Source organism: Triticum aestivum, chromosome 3B (genome assembly GCF_018294505.1).
Source record: "Triticum aestivum cultivar Chinese Spring chromosome 3B, IWGSC CS RefSeq v2.1, whole genome shotgun sequence".
Classification (NCBI taxonomy): Eukaryota; Viridiplantae; Streptophyta; class Magnoliopsida; order Poales; family Poaceae; genus Triticum; species Triticum aestivum.
Window position 1 is genome coordinate 295,760,403 of NC_057801.1, and position 17,895 is coordinate 295,778,297.

The 17,895-nt window shown below is 43.9% G+C and overlaps 1 protein-coding gene across 2 annotated transcripts in view; it reads right to left on the bottom strand.

The window, feature by feature from the left end:
* Window positions 1-6,709: 6,709 nt before the first annotated feature.
* The window catches only part of LOC123069769 (protein translocase subunit SECA1, chloroplastic), a 60,440-nt gene continuing 49,254 nt past the window's right edge, over window positions 6,710-17,895 (bottom strand). For both annotated transcript variants that reach the window (XM_044492708.1, XM_044492707.1), the window contains one exon: window positions 6,710-7,005. In XM_044492708.1, the coding sequence (XP_044348643.1) occupies window positions 6,895-7,005 (111 nt within the window). In that variant the 3' untranslated portion in view covers window positions 6,710-6,894. The remainder of the gene's footprint in view (window positions 7,006-17,895) is intronic.

Consider the following 17,895-nt stretch of genomic DNA (forward strand, 5'->3'; position numbering starts at 1 on the left):
ATTTTTATTCGCCACATGATATGTGTTTTGCTTGGAGCATCTTGTATGATTTGAGTCTTTGCTTTTTAGTTTACCACAATAATCCTTTCTATACACACCTTTTGGGAGAGACACGCATGAATCGTGATTTATTAGAATACTCTATGTGCTTCACTTATATCTTTTGAGCTAGGCATTATTGCTCTAGTACTTCACTTATATCTTTTGAGAGCACGGCGGTGGCTTTATTTTATAGAAACCGTTGAACTCTCATGCTTCACTTATTTTATTTTGAGAGTCTTTTAGAATAGCATGGTAAATTTGCTTGGGTTATAAAACTAGTCCTAATATGATGGGCATCCAAGAGGGATATAATAAAAACTTTCATATAAAATGCATTGAATACTATGAGAAGTTTGATTCTTTATGATTGTTTTGAGATATGAAGATGGTGATATTAGAGTCGTGCTAGTGGAGTAACTGTGAATTTGAGAAATACTTGTGTTGAGCTTTGTGAGTCTCGTAGCATGAACGTATGGTAACCATTGTGTAACAAATTTGAAGCATGAGGTATCTCTTTGGTTGTCATCCTTTGCGTGGAGGTCAGGATCGCGTGATGGTTAACTCCTACCAACCCTTTCCCTAGGAGCATGCACGTAGTGCTTGGTTTTGATGACTTGTAGATTTTTGCAATAAGTATGTGAGTTCTTTATGACCAATGTTGAGTCTGTGGATTATACGCACTCTCACCCTTCCACCATTGCTAGCCTCTCTTGTGCCGCACAACTTTCAGCGGTACCATACACCCACCATATACCTTCCTCAAAACAGCCACCACACCTACCTATTATGGCATTTCCATAGCCATTCCGAGATATATTGCCATGCAACTTGCCACCGTTCCGTTTATTATGACACGCTTCATCATTGTCATATTGCTTTGCATGATCATGTAGTTGACATCGTATTTGTGGCAAAGCCACCTTTCATAATTTTTTCATACATGTCACTCTTGATTCATTGCACATCCCGGTACACCTACATTCACATAGAGTCATATTTTTTTCTAAGTATCGAGTTGTAATTTGTCGAGTTGTAAGTAAATAGAAGTGTGATGATCATCATTATTAGAGCATTGTCCCATGTGAGGAAAAAAAGGAGGCCAAAGAAGCCAATCAAAAAAGAGGCCAAAGAAGCCAATCAAAAAAATGAGAGAAAAAGAGAGAAGGGGCAATGTTGCTATCCTTTTTCCACACTTGTGCTTTGAAGTAGCACCATGATCTTCATGTTAGAGAGTCTCTTATTTTTGTCACTTCCATATACTAGTGGGAATTTTTCATTATAAAACTTGGCTTTTATATTCCAATGATGGGCTTCCTCAAATGCCCTAGGTCTTCATGAGCAAGCAAGTTGGATGCACACCCACTTAGTTTCTTTTTGAGCTTTCATACACTTATAGCTCTAGTGCATCCGTTGCATGGCAGTCCCTACTCACTCACATTGATATCTATTGATGGGCATCTCCATAGCCCATTGATACGCCTAGTTGATGTGAGACTATCTCATCTTTTTTGTCTTCTCCATAACCACCATTTTATTCCACGTATAGTGATATGTCCATGGCTCACGCTCATGTATTGCCTGAAAGTTGAAAAAGTTTGAGAATACTAAAGTATGAAACAATTGCTTGGTTGAAATCGGGGTTGTGCATGATTTGAATATTTTGTGTGACGAAGATGGAGCATAGCCAAACTATATGATTTTGTAGGGATAAGCTTTCTTTGGTCATGTTATTTTGAGAAGACATAATTGCTTTGTTAGTATGCTTGAAGTATTTTTTTTGTCAATATTAAACTTTTGTCTTGAATCTTTCAGATCTGAACATTCATGCCACAATAAATAAAATTACATGCATAAATATGTTAGGTAGCATTCCACATCAAAAATTTTATTTTTATCATTTACCTACTCGAGGACGAGCAGGAATTAAGCTTGGGGATGCTTGATACGTCTCCGACGTATCTATAATTTTTTATTGTTCCATGCTATTATATTATCTGTTTTGGATGTTTAATAGGCATTTATATGCTATTTTATATTATTTTTGGGACTAACCTATTAACCGAGAGCCCAGTGCCAGTTTCTGTTTTTTTTGCCTATTTTAGAGTTTCACAGAAAAGGAATACCAAACGGAATGAAACTTTTGCGATGATCTTTCTTGAACCAGAAGGAAACCAGAAGACTTGGAGATGAAGTCGGAGACGCAACAAGGCGGCCACGAGGTAGGAGGGCGCGCCCCAGGGGTAGGGGGCGCTCCCTACCTCGTGGGCCCCTCGTGGGTCTCCTCACCTAGCTCCTTCGCCTATTTTTACTCTTATACCCTAAAAACATCCAGGAGAGCCACGAAACCATGTTTCCACCGCCGCAACCTTCTGTACCCATGAGATCCCATCTAGGGACCTTTTTTGGTGTCCTGCGGGAGGAGGATTCGACCACGAAGGGCTTCTACATCAACACCATTGCCTCTCCGATGATGCGTGAGTAGTTTACCATAGACCTACGGGTCCATAGCTAGTAGCAAGATGGCTTATTCTCTCTCTTTGATTCTCAATACCATGTTCTCCTCGATGTTCTTGGAGATCTATTCGATGTAATATTCTTTTGCGGTGTGTTTGCTGAGATCCGATGAATTGTGCATTTATGATCAGATTATCTATGAATATTATTTGGTTCTTCTCTGAATTCTTATTTGGTTCTTCTCTGAATTATCGGTTTAGTTTTGCCTACTAGATTGATCTTTCTTGTAATGGGAGAAGTGCTTAGCTTTGGGTTCAATCTTGCGGTGTCCTTTCCCAGTGATAGTAGGGGTAGCAAGGCACGTATTGTATTGTTGACATCGAGGATAAAAAGATGGGGTTTTCATCATATTGCTTGAGTTAATTCCTCTACATCATGTCATCTTACTTAATGTGTTACTCTGTTCTTTATGAACTTAATACTCTAGATGCAGGCAGGAGTCGGTCGATGTGTGGAGTAGTAGTAGTAGACGCAGAATCATTTTGGTCTACTTGACACGGACGCGATGCCTATGTCCATGATCATTGCCTTAGATATCGTCATAACTTTGCGCTCTTCTATCAATTGCTCGGCAGTAATTTATTCACGCACCGTAATATTTGCTATCTTGAGATAAGCCGCCCCTGGGTCTCTTTTCCATTGTATTGAATCTCTTTTACATCTTACTAGTTTCTGATCTACTATTTTGCAATCTTTACTTTCCGATCTATAAACCAAAAATACCAAAAATATTTACTTTACCGTTTATATATCTCTATTAGATCTCACTTTTGCAAGTGACCGTGAAGGAATTGACAACCCATTTATCGTGTTGGGTGCAAGTTGTTGATTGTTTGTGCAGGTATTCAGTGACTTGTGCATTGTCTCCTACTGGATTCATACCTTGGTTCCCAAACTGAGAGAAATACTTACGCTACTTTGCTGCATCACTCTTTCCTCTTCAAGTGAAAACCCAACGCAAGCTCAAGAGGTAGCAACAACCACCTCGATAGGCAGCAATAGTTCCATCTCCAAGCAAAACACGATGGATCCCCCTACTCCCGGGGTGGCAAAACTGAGAGTGGACGGTGTTGTTTCCAAAGATTTAAATGAAGGATCTTTTAGTGATGTGTGCAAAAACTCAGAGGGTATGTTTTTGGGAGCCTCGTGTATGAAGTACAGTGGGTTGACCGATCCAGCTACTCTGGAGGCGTTGGCATGCCATGAAGCACTAGCGCTGGCAGCAGATCTCCAGTTGACTAGAGTGGTGATTGCATCTGATTGCCAAGGCGTGGTTTGAGATATTCATGAATGAACAGGAGGAATGTATGCACAGATAGTTAAGGAGATTAATGAGACAACTACCTATTTTCAGTAGTGCTGCTTTATCTTTGAAGGACGAGAGACTAATGTCGAGGCACATAGCCTAGCTAAACATGCTTTTGGTCTTGAAGTCGGGCGCCATTTGTGGCTTATAAACACACCAGACATTGATTGTATCCCTATGAACATTGATTGAATAAAGTAAGCATGTTTAGATTCAAAAAAAGAGAATCGACTGCGGTCAGTCGACCGAACCAAGCCTAGCACAGGTTCACACCAGAGAAATGAAAAAGAACGGGACGAATCGCAAAGCACAGTCCAATGGAGCAGAAATCAACTGTCCACAAATGCAAAAATCAAGCGATTGTCATGTAGGTATTGTGATTACTTTTTTGCATAATATAATGGAGCGAAAAAATAGGAGTGACCGAAAACTAATGGGAAACAACTGTGTCAGACAATAATTAGAAACTTACAGATGGGCTATGTTTCTCCTACAAATTGTCTCTAAAGAAACATTGCTTTGCTCTAACTGCTTCAGCGAGGCGACGGGAGAGGCGAACGCAACTGCCTGCCTTCTTCCTTCGGGAAACACCGTCAGTCCCTGCTTCCTCCGTCTGCTCCGGCGACTGGAGGGAGTGGGGACCTAGGTAGTTTGGCTCTGGCTATAGATAGGGTAGGTTTCATGTGTGGGTGACGTTGCTTCTGACGAAGGCAGCGGTGCATCCATGAATAATGTCTCGGCTTCAGTCTCGTCACGACGGCGTTCATGGTGACATCGAGGAGCCGAGGGGCTCAATCTCCCATTGACCCTTCCGGTCTCTGGTTTTAGGTTTTCGGCCGGTGGCTGTCGACAGCATCACTGGTGGGCGAGAAAGAATGGTGGTCTCAGATACGGGCTTGTGGATTGATGGCGGCGGATCTGGCACTTGGCCTCGACAACGTCGACGACTAACAGTGGTTCCGGGACTTGTGGAGGGTGGGGATGATCCTCGTTCGACGCACCACACCGAGAACGGCTTTGCCGCTGGCAGGCTTCTTCATCGACTCACAATGCCCTTCTGGGCTATGGCTTTTCTACGAGTTCGGCGATAGTTAGCGGCGGTGATGGCAATTGCAAGATTACTTAAGGACTCCTTGCTAACCCCGGTTATTAACTTATAATGTTTTTGCAACAAATTAACTTATAATGCTTGTTAGTGTCAATGAATAAATGAACTAAAAGATGATAGGCTATGCTCATACTATTTGGTAGGTTTTCTTTTTAGCTGGCGCAAATCATTTGGACCCTGATAGCTCGCGAATGTTTGCTGGGAAGGATAACATTTGCAACGATTTTCATGGCCATTTTAGTTTGTGGGGTTCACAATTTCTTGAGACTAGCATGCCTTCGCAGAGAAGGCAATTTCTTTTTAAAAAAATGCCATAATTTGACCTCGATCAGACGATTTTTTTTAAATGCCATAATTTGGTCTCGATCAGACGCCTGAGAGGGCGTTCACTGGGAGTTCCTTCCCAACGAACGATTCACCAATTAACATTATCATTTTGAAATTGAGAATTTAAAATTTGTGTTATATTGTTTTGATTGCTTTACTGAAAAAGGTTTTCGTCCCGCTTTATATATAAAGCAACGATCAACATACAGGAAGCACACCACCTGACACCACACACACACCCAAGGCAGATACAAGGGGGCTGACGAACAACAACGCTACTCTAAACAACCCAAAGCAAACAAGTAGACAGAAGAGTATAGCTAAGGATCTAAAGAGCTCTCCACAATGATGAGACGAAGCCGCAACTCGACGAACTAGGGACTCCAAAACGGTGCTTCCAGAAAAGAAATGATATCGAAGAGCCGCCATCGCCCGATCCAGAAAATTGGGGTTTTCACCAGGAATAACACGAAAGACGCAGGGCCACCGTGATGGAGCCTTCAAGAAGGAAAAAACGCATGGACGCCGCCGCCATCAGTCTGGCCCAAGTCGAGACGAGGTTTTCACCCCGGCCACCACCGCCCGCCTCCGCACGGGGTACGGCCCTACATGAGAGCGTCGGTCGCACCACCAATACCTGATTGCCGTATACTATAAGAGCCAATTCAGTAATACATACATGATATCCGGCACAACAGAAAGCCATAGCAATGCATTTCCAGCACAAATTGAGTTACTTTTCCGATGTACTTTGTCCTGTAGATCTTTACATTTTGCATATTACGCATCTCGCCCTATAGTAGCATCATATTTTAAAAACAAAATACATCTACATCTTGATCGGTATTGTTATGTACACCCTCCGCTCTTAAATATAAGTCTAATTAGATATTTAAATATGAACTACATACGGATGTATAGAGTGTAGATTTACTCATTCTGCTCCATTTAGTCTATATTGGAATCTCTAAAAAGACATATCTAGGATCGGGGGGAGTAGTTATTATCTACAGAAAATAACATACATTACATGTAATTTTTTTCAAGCAGTGGTTACTTATATCACACTTAAAGGTCTTGAACTGTCACAGTTGTGACACTACGTATTATTAATCACAGATATTTAACAGTGAGGAGGACGCTGAGAGAACTGATCATGATGTTGTCCAGAGTCCTGACAAAATGTTTTTTTTGTTTTTGTTTAGAGAAACCACCTGCGTTATTCATGTGATGGACTGTTAATTTGTGACATATTGTGTCACTGCGCTGTGATTTCGTGATTGTATTGCTATCTGTCTATGGTTTGGAGAATTGATATTGCAGTCACAAGAAAGACCAAACGAAGCTATAAGCGGCAGCAAAGCGCGCCAGTGTATATATATATATCAAGGCAGGTGAAAACGTAGAGCAAATGAGCTGAAGCACGTCCTGGAAAAACTTATCAAGATTTAAGTAATTACATCATACAAAAAGCCACCGCATCATTTGTACTTGTGTCCTCCCACACTGTAAGCCATCGTAAACTGTAAGAGAACATATACACCTCGATTCTCAAAATCAGCAAAAACCGTACCTACAAATAAAGATCACATCAAACTCAAGATGCAGCTTGGGCTGCACCAAGTTTCTTGGCACCCTTCTGCAGATTCTTTTTTGGATCTTTCTTTTCAGAACTTTCCTCCTCTTGCTTCTTCATCACTGGTTTGAACTGTTCCAAAACAAAGGATAAGGTCACTAGAGAACTGGGCTAAAACACATTCAGCAGCCACAAATGATGATGCAAGTGCTAGGCAGACCAAATACAGACATGTGAAAGCTGAATGAGATAGGAGCATTGCTTCTACAAAGAACAAAGGAGAGGAGCATGGACCAGAGTCAAAGGCAAGGGACGCAAATTTTTTGACAGTGCAACAAATCCATCAGCTTACAAGCCTACAACCTTAATTCTCGCTTCTCGCAGATGTCACGCCTGCACCACCGGTAACCGCAGCAATGACCGTGGCGAAGGCGGACACACTCGGAGATGCCAGTTTAGGATGATGAAGGGCAGGGGCGGAGACAGGGGGGGTGCGAGCAGGGGTTAGTCACCCCCCATCGTCTCAACCCCCCCCCCCCCCCCCCCCCCCGCGGGTATGTTAATACGCGTATGGCTGAGGTAATTTGGCCACTCGAAGTTAATGGCCCAATATTCCAGCCAAAGGCCCAACATGAAAGTAATCGCTAGGTCTACGCATCAGTCAAATGGGCATACACGCAGCCGTCGATCGAGTAGACGGTTCCCTTCCCAAGTTCTCTTCATGGCTGCTTCACAGACTGATCAAGGCTTCTGGCATGAATTCGGAGGTACGATTACTAGTATATACAGTAACAACAATAACCTATACTAGATCTCCAGATCGATCGCACATTACAAATTAAGATTCTGGGTGAATTACTAATCAGATGCGGTAAGATCATAATTTATAAATCTAATTCGACTCTTTGTGCAATGTTAGATGATGAGGAAATATACCAAATTAGTTCATTTTACAAGAGGTGACTCGGTATTTAGTATTATCCCGTCCCAAAAAGCTTGTCTTAAATTTATCTAGATACGGACGTATTTAACACAAAAATGTCTCTAGATAAATTCGTATTTAGACAAGTTTTTTGGGACAGAGGAAGTACTATCCACCCAGGAATTCATACAGGTAAATCTAAACTAATATTATGCCCGTCCCAAATTAATTGTCTTAATCTTGTTTAGATACGAATGTACATAATGTACATAACACTAAAACATGTCTAAATACATTTGTATCTAGACAAATTTAAAACAACTAATTTGAAACAGACAGAGTAGGAATTTAGTTTTTTTATATTGCAAATCAAATGTTGCCATACGTTTGTATCAATTCTAGTTTTGAGACTATATTCTTGTGATGCGTCTTCTAAGTGTTTATTATTTTTCTTGCCCCCCTCATGCCTTAATCCTGGCTCCGCCCCTGATGAAGGGGTCCGGCACACGACGATGGAGGACCCATGTCCAGAGAGAGAAGGAGCTGGAGTAACCCGCAAGATGTTGAGTTCGGTGAACCAGGTGCATGGACAAGTGAGGTACACTTCTAAGCATGAGTGTGTCGCGTTAAAAGGCCAAGTGCCAATCTCTGTAAAACATGACGTTGAAATGAGACCTCCGAACTTCCCATCTCTCTTTCCCTGAACATTTCACCCCCTTCTCCAATTCCTTACCCTCCTGCCGCCAATTTACCCCGATTCTTCCCCTCCACCGGCAGTAGTGCTGGCGCCTCGACCATCGAGGGGGGTGACACCTACATGCCGGAGTAGTCGGCATACAGTTGTCGACGATGGTACTTCGGTCACAGATGAGGACTCCTTGGCCAAGGCCATGCGGCGTAAAGCAACGCAGAACCTCGACAACCAAGGTACTACGTCGCCACCCAAATCCTTTTTAGCTTTTTCCAATACTAGCATCGTTTCTAAGTTGAATAATGTAGGTGTTAGTCTGGGAAAGAATGAGAAGGATATTTCTATTTCGACAAACGCTTTGAAACATTTGGAATATGATCGATTAAAAATTGTTCCACATATTTCTAGCAAGTCTTTTGCCTCCCCTACTGACGAGGAGGAGCTGCATGCCACATCAGATTTTTTTTTATTTTTATTTTTTTGGAAAAGGAGGCTCACCCCCGGCCTCTGCATCTGAAAGATGCATATAGTCAGCTACTCTCTCATTTAGTAGGAGCGGTTTCGGATGTGGGTCTAGATGAACCCGAGCTTAGTTCTTTGATTGAGCTTACAGCCTCCGGACGTAAATCAAAGGCCGCACGTTCGAAAAAAGTTAGTAAGTCCCATAAGAAGGCAAATTTTTCTAAATCTCCTATTGTTTCCCCATGAATGGAATGTTTCTTAATAGCAGAGGTCTTCGTGACTTGGCTAAACATTTATTCATTGCGGAGTGTAATAGGGAATACAATTTAGATTTTTTGGCTATCTCTGAAACGGGGAGACGGACTTCTCAGTAAGTCTGCTTAATCGTCTTTCTGGTGGGATAGAATACACTTGGGTTTCACGACCGCCTAGAGGTCGTTTTGGAGGCATCTTACTTGGCGTAAACACGGGGACTATGGATGATTTGGCTAGTTTAGATGGTGAGTTTCACGTTAAACTCCATATTCGCAACAAGGCCGACAACTTCACATGGACCCTCGTCGCCGTGTATGGGGCAGCCCAGGATGAACCCAAGGCTGATTTTCTCCGTGAATTGGTTAATCTAGCGAAAGATAATCCCTACCCCATTCTTATAGGAGGGGATTTCAATTTGCTTCGATTTCCAAATGAGAAAAGACGCGGTAGGTTTGATAATCATTGGCCTTTCCTTTTCAACGTTGTCATCGACAGTCTCGATCTGCGAGAGGTTTCCATGATTGGAAGACAATTCACTTGGGCGAACAGTCTTTCGGGACCGACATACGAGAAACTAGATCGCGTTTTAATGGATACCGTCTAGGAATCTAAATTTCCTATGGTGTCTGTTCGTGCTCTACCTCGTATCGAGGCCATATCAGACCACGCACCAATTGTCCTAACTACTGGTTTGCCACGACCACAACATAGACGCAAGTTCAAGTTCGAACTTGGTTGGTTGCTCCAGGATGGCTTCCATGACATGGTCACCGAGGTATGGGAGAAACCGGTGGCCGGGCATACCCCAATACACAAATGAAATAACAAAATGCGTGCATTACGTAAATTCTTTGGTGGTTGGGCTAGGCCTACGGTGAGTATCCTAAAAAAGGAGAAGCTTCGTCTTTCATCTATCATTGATGAATTAGAAGCTTTGGCAGAGGTTAGGCCATTATCTGAGCATGAAAACGAGATCAAGATTCAATTGAATGCACAGATAGCTAGCATGCTACGTGAAGAGGAACTAAAATGGTACCAACGCTCTAACAATCCTGAAAGGTGATTCGAATACTAGATATTTCCATGGCGTCGCCAATGGCAGACACCGGAAGAAACTTATTCATTCACTTCAACCGAAAGAAACTTATTCATTCACTTCAACAGGATGAGGGCACAATTGAAGGGCATGAGCAACTTAAATCTTATATCACTAATTATTATAAAAAATTGTTCGGAGCCCCAGAGGAAGGAAACTTCCCGATGGATGAGTCCCGAACAGATGACATCCCTCAGGTCTCTTATGAGGAAAACAACCTTCTAACAGCACCATACTCCGAGGAGGAAGTTAGAAAGGCGGTTTTCCTAATGGAGCACAACAAAACCCTAGGTCCGGATGGTTTTCCCGCAGAGTTCTATCAGAATTTCTAGGAAGTCATCAAACCGGATCTCCTCCTCTTGTTTAGCTGTCTACATGTCGGTCAACTAGATTTGTTTCGCTTAAACTTCAGTGAGATTATTTTATTACCTAAGGATAATGAGGCTGAAAGGATACAACAATATAGACCTATTTTCCTCCTTAATGTTAGTTTTAAAATATTCACGAAGGTTGCGACTATTAGGCTGAATTCGGTTGTTGGACATGTGGTTCGTCCTTCACAGACAACTTTTATGCAAGGTACACATCCTAGACGGAGTTGTTATCCTTCATGAAACTGTCCATGAATTACATCGGAAAAAGTTAAATGGGGTCGTAGTTAATAGACTTTGAAAAAGCTTATGACAAAGTCAAATGGCCCTTTCTTCAACAGACTCTCGGAATGAAAGGATTTTCTCCAGAGTGGCGCACAATGAGCCATAGCTTCGTTTCAGGAGGTAGTGTTGCCATTAAGGTCAATGATGACCTTGGCCACTATTTTCAAACGAAGAAGGATTGTGACAAGGTGATCTCTATCGCCCATGCTATTCAATATAGCGACGGATATGCTAGCAATTATGATTGAGCGTGCCAAGGCTGATGGACAAATTGATGGGGTAGTGAATCATCTAGTTGATGGTGGCCTCTCCATACTTCAGTATGCCGACGATACGATTCTCTTCATGGATCATGACCTCGAGAAAGCGAGAAATTTGAAATTAATTTTATCAGCATTCGAGCAACTCTTAGGTCTTAAGATCAATTTTCATAAAAGTAATTTGTTTTGCTTTGGCGAGGCCCAAGAAGAGGCTCACATGTACCCGACCTGTTCGGATGCGGGTTGGGCCAGTTTCCGATCACATATTTGAGGATATCGATACATTATCGGAGACTCACAAATGCTGAATGGAAACACGTCGAGGAGAGGCTGCAAAAAAGACTTAGCAGTTGGAAAGGTAAGCTGTTGTCTCTAGGAGGAAGATTGGTCCTAATAAATCCAGTACTAAGTAATATGGTACTATATATGATCTCCTTCCAGTTGTCGAAAGGAGTTTTACATAGATTGGATTATTTCCGATCAAAATTCTTTTGGCAGGAGATAGCAAGAAAAAGAAATATCGACTGGCTAAACGGAGCGTGGTTTGCCGCCCAAAGACCAAGGCTGGTTGGGCATTCATGACCTTGAGGTCAAGAATAGGTCCCTACTCGGTAAATGGTTGTTTAAATTACTGATGGAAGATGGTGTATGGCAAACCCTCCTTAGACGGAAATATGTGGGCTCCAAGGCGGTATCCCAAGTATACTGGAAGCCTTGGGATTCTCACTTTTGGGCGGGTCTAATGGCTACGAAGAAATATTTTTTCTGCCATGGATCTTTCTCGATTAAGGACGGCTCGGAAATTAGATTCTGGGAGGATAAGTGGGGAAACGCCACTCTCCGGGAACAATATCCGGCTCTATACAATATTGTGCGTCACAAGGGTGATACTGTCGCCATGGTAATGGAATCATTTCCGCCAAATGTGACATTCAGAAGGGATTTATTTGGACCCAGACTACAATCATGGAACATCCTGCTCTAACGGTTGTCCACGGTGCAATTGTCACATGGGTCCGATGTATTCTGATGGAACCTACATGGGAATGGACAGTTCTTAGTAGAGTCTATGTATAGAGTGTTAATCCAGTCTGATGTGCCAGTTGATAATAACAAGAAGATCTGGAAGATGAAGATACCGCTTAAGAATAAAATCTTCACATGGTATCTTCGTCGCGGAGTCATTCTTACTAAAGATAACCTTATTAAGAGGAATTGGCAAGGAAGTCCGCAATGTGTCTTTTGTCACCATGATGAGACAATAGAACATTTATTCTTCCAATGCAAATTGGCTTGTTCTATATGGTCAGTCATCCAAATAGCTTCTGCCTTGTATCCTCCTTATAGTGTTGCTAATGTATTTGGCAACTGGCTATATGGGATTGATCACAGGTTTAGAACCCTTCTCAGGGTGGGAGCGCTTGCCATTATTTGGTCGCTTTGGCTGTGTAGAAATGATAAGGTTTTTAACGACAAAAGTACATCTCTTATGCAGGTTATCTATAGATGTACCGGAACTTCGTTTATGGTCCTCTCTACAACGCGTGGAGAATCGAGACCTGTTTATGGAGGTGTGTACACGATTGGAGGCTACGGCGAGGGATACTTTTACCCAACATGGGTGGCAGCATGATCTTGGGACTGGTCCCCCTCCGCTTTAGGCATTATACGGATACTGCATGTTTCCTTGTATTTCACCTTTTTATATTTTTTATTTGAATGACAGGACATTGTTTGGCTGTGTGCATCTTAGCTATGCAGAGGCCGGGTGTAATGCTTAAATCTTTTAAGTAATAAAGCGCCCCTTTTCGAAATATTTACCCCGATTCTCTCTTGTGATCATCCCTACTACTAGTGGGATATCAAAATTTGGTATCGCAGACAACATACAGATTACTGCACTCGAGCTCAAATCCTCCAAGACTGGATCGTACAATTCCACTGTGAAGGGTGTTGTATCACTTTGGTGAGGATCCCCCGCTAGGTTGGGACCGATCCAGAGAAGGAGGCCCAGCCGTGCCTTCCAGGTCAAGCAAACTATCGGCATATGCGAATTTTGTTCTAAGAGGATGGATGCGGTAGCAGAAGCTGGATGAGATTCTCACCCCGCTTCAACGCGATGGCCATGACATGTACATAGTCCCCGCGCACTTCCGGGTCAGCATAGCCACACTCTACCTGGATGGTCATGCCGCTCTCTGGTTCCAAGTGTACAAGTGGAAATAGCGTCTCATCTCTCGGGACACATTCATGGTGGCGGTGATCATGGAATTCCAGCAAGGTGAGTTCAACGGCCAGATGACCGGACTGCTGCAATTGAAGCAAACTGGCTCGGTGATAGTCGAGGGAGGTGAATTTCGCCATGTTATCTTGCTGCGTCCATCGTATTTGGGCCGTATTTACCCATATGAACAGGCGCAAGGGGCTGTTGGATCCATCGACTTCCATAACCGTACCACCCTAGCTAGTTTCCCTGAAATAAGCCACACTACTGCCATAAACGGAGGAGTCCACGACTGACTGGAGGAGACCAAGACGGCAGGCGAGCGACAACTAACCAAGACCACTACAAATAGGCGTCATGGCATGAGGGGCAACCATGACACTTACACCAACGGGCGAAGCGCTCGCCGCTACCCACAGAGTTAGCAGTAAAAATACTTCGAGAAAAGAGAAGAATTATTGCTTTAGGTGTGGTTTTGTGCGACACTTTGTGGTCCATTGCACGGCCGAGCTTTGTGATAATTGTTTGAAGCCTGGGCATGAATCTGATGATTGTCCGCTTCTGACTATGCCTAAGCCTGTGGTTACAATCTATGGTGTCTGCAATAATAGGCTTAAGTTTTGCGAATCTCCATGCTCCAACTCGAGAAAAATGCAAGGACAGGGATAGTGCGTGTCTCTGGAGGTTCTTTGTCGGATGATCAGGTGGTGCAGCAGCTTCGGAGACTTGTACCGGGAGATATTCGATGGACACCTATTTTGTTAGAAGAGAATGTGTTTAAGGTGGACTTCTCGAAGAAGGAAGATTTGACAAGGCTGATGGTGTTTGGTATTTTCAAAGTGCCTGACAATCCTTTATTCGTTGCGGTTTGAGGAGTGGTCTAATCATGAGCCAAATGGAATCCCTCTGCATGAGATATGGGTGTGGTTCTATGGGGCTCCTTCCAAGCCTCTTAATGATTTTATGAAGGTTTGGAGCATTGGTTCGATGATAGGTAAAACTGAAAAGGTGGACATGCATGGGGTTGCTAGACTTTTGGTAGGTGTGGTCATTATTGGCGATGTTCCACAATATGTAGAGTGGTACTATAAGAGTAAAGGGTATGAGTCACGCTTGACATTGAAGGTCGGCCTTTTCCAGCTGAGGAGCACTTGGATGATGATATTGATGATCCTAAGGATGAAGCTGGGAATGTGTAACGCCCCGAGACCGCTGCGCCGGATGTCTTCCAGTTATTCGCCGCCGTTGCCATGTCATTCGTTTGCGTGTTGCACTTTGCCATGCCATCATGTGCATTTCATCTGCATGTTTTTCAGAACTTGCATCCGTCCGGGTCTCCCAGTTCTCTCCGTTGTCCGTTCTGAGCCCAAACACACTCGCACGCGCCCGCGGCACCTTCGAAATATTATTTTATATGTGGGATAAAATCCCGAAATAGGATGAAAGTTGGCGTGCGGACTTGTTTTATTGTAGGTAAACCGCCTGCCAAATTTCATCGCATTTGGAGTCTGTTTGATGCCCCAACGGATAACTATAGCGGCAATATAACCAGTTAATTCGTCGGACGTTTTCGATATACGAAAACCCGTGTCGGGCCGCACTTCATCTCTCTCTTCTCAGCACATACCTCCTACACAGCCCACTACCCCCTCATCTAAGCCTCCTTTGATCCGGACCGTCCGATGGCGATCGGATGGCTCCAAAGCGGCCTCAAACCCCTCCTCCCTCCTGACTATAAATATGCCACCACCTCGTCCGAATCGGGCAACCCTAGCCTAACCCTAGCCCTACCCTCCACCTACCTCTAGCCGCCACTAGCCCCTCAGTTTCCGCGCCGGCCGAACCATGCCTCGCCACTTGGCCTTCTCCCCAGCCACCAGCGCCGCCGACAGCCGCCCGCCCACCACTCCACGCTCGCCATCTATCCCCCCGCGCCAGCCCCTCCACCGCAGGCCCGCCAGGACCCAGATCGGGCCCTGGGAAGCCCTCCCGAGCCCGTCCGCCGCCCGAGCGCGCCCTGGCTCCCTTCGCCCCCGTGCCCGAGCAACTCGCCCCGCCGCCGCGTCGGATCCGCCACCGACCACACCCGAGCTCCATTGCCCCGTCCCACCTCGTCGCCGTCGCCGACGGCCCCAGGTCAGACCTCACCGTCCCCCTTCTCCTTCCTTCTCGGCCTCTCCCGCTCTCTCTCTCATGCCATCGCCCCCTCTCTCTTTGTAACCGCAGGAGCTTGTCGGACCTTGGATCCCTGCCGCCGTCGTCGGAGTTCGTCGCCCGCTGCCACCGGATCCGGCAACCTCCGACCGGATCCACCCACCTCCAGCCTCCCCTGCATCAGCCGCTCCTGCCGCCGCAAGTCCGCCGCCGGCGCCAGCAACCCGCTCGGCTTCCTCGCGGGGACGAACACCAGCAGCGCTGCCGTTCCCATGGGCCGCATCGCGCCCGAGCCAGCCCAATGTTCCCGTGGCCCAGCAGCAGCTCAGGCCCAGCACGCCTCGCCTGCCTCCTCCTCCGTCCTGGGCTTGGCCCAACTGGTGAGCGCGCTAAAGCCCGCCCGCCCGATGCGCGTTATAGTATATTGTGCCCGTCTGTTTTTTTAGATAAAACGGCCAAGTCCCTGATTCATGTCATCATGTGTGCATGTTAAACTGCTTGTAACTTTGTGCATATTGGTCCGATGATGTTCTTTATATGCAAATGTTCTACTCACTGTGCTCTTCATGTTGGTGGCTGTTGCATTCATGTTAGGGTTCATCTTCATGTCATAATCTCTGTTGCAAAAGTGCTTGCTGATGTTAACTGCTGAAAACTGTTATAACTTGCCCTTTTGTTATTTTTGTGTGATTTAATGCATGCACCATATGAGCATCTTGTCAACATGTGTTTGGTGCATTATCATGTCCTCTTGCTTGTAGTATTTATTTCATGCCATGATATGTCCTGATGTGAGTGCCATGAGCTTGCAAAGTGGCCTACTCACTGTTTGCTGTTTTCAGAGACAGTAAATTCTGCTAAGTCTGAATCTGTTACATTGTGATGCCATGTTTGCCTGATGCTACCATCAAATCTATGCATATTTTGGAGATGTTCAGTAATCATGTTTTGAAGACCATGTTATGCTCTATCCATCCACGCCCCTGTTTGCAATTATAGCTTACTGTAGCTTGTTCTTTTCATGCTCTCAAATTCCTTAAAAATATAACTGTCAATCTGTTAACAGCATGTTCCATTTTGCAAAGCTCGTAGTAATTAACTTATGCATCCTATGAAATTGTGCCATTGGATTAATTGGAAGTATGCCATGTCTACTACATACTCATGACCTTTGCATATTTATTAAAATCGCTATGCTTGCTGTTATGTGCCTCCAAAGTCAGCATCATAATGTTACTGTTTGGCATTCCCAGATTTTCACTAAGTCTGAGAATCTGCTATTTCATGTTTACATCTTGTCTTGATGAATGCCATGCACTTGTTGCTCCTATGTATAGGCCATGTTGCATTACTTGAGCTCCATGATATGTACTAGCATGCTATACCTTTTGATGACATGTTCATGCACTGTAGCATACTTGTTTCATGCCCCAACATGCCATCATATTAACTCTGCTCATGTATATGCCCAGTTTTCACTAAGTCCTAATCTGTGTTATAAAGTTGCTTTTTGCATTGATCATATTGGTTTAATCTTCATGCCTATACACCTGAACCTTAATGATATTTTAAGTATGTAATCTGTACTTGAAGTGCATATCAAGTTTGTGTTCATATGGTTCCTGTAGCATGTTGTTTTGATGCTTGCAAAGTGCCTAGTTGCTGTTTAGGCAGATTGTTGTTATATCTTGTTTTGAGTGTATGTGTTGAACCGTTGCTCCATTTTGAGCATGCTCTATATGAAACTATTGTCATGTTGCATCCTTGGTTTAAGTATGTGTGCTTGATGTTTGAATGCATTTTGCATCAATGCCATGTTTAACTTGTTTTGCTCATATCTTCTAGGCTGTAGCTTCGAATTAAATGAACTTTATATGTAACTTGATTAGAAAGACGTGTAGATCATCATGATGCATATTAACTTGTTGTTTAACAACTTCAACATAATGTGTTATTCAGATCTGGACCAATTTCGAAATTTGCCTATGGGGAGTTTCTGGAATTGTTATATGTTGTTTCCGGCCTCATTTAAACTTGCTTTGATGTGAGGTTCTTGTATGCATCGTCTTTTGCCATGAGTAGCATCATGTAGCCTTGTCATGCATCATACTTGGATGAGCATCATGCCATGTTATGTGTTGTGTGTTTACCATGTTGTTTGCTCCTTCCCGGTTGTGCTTCTTCTCGATAGTTCCTATTTCGTTGCAATCGTGAGGATTCGTTCAACTACGCTTGATTCGTCTACGCCCGTTCATCTTCTTCATGGACTTGTTCTTCTTCTTAGCAGGATTTCAGACAAGAT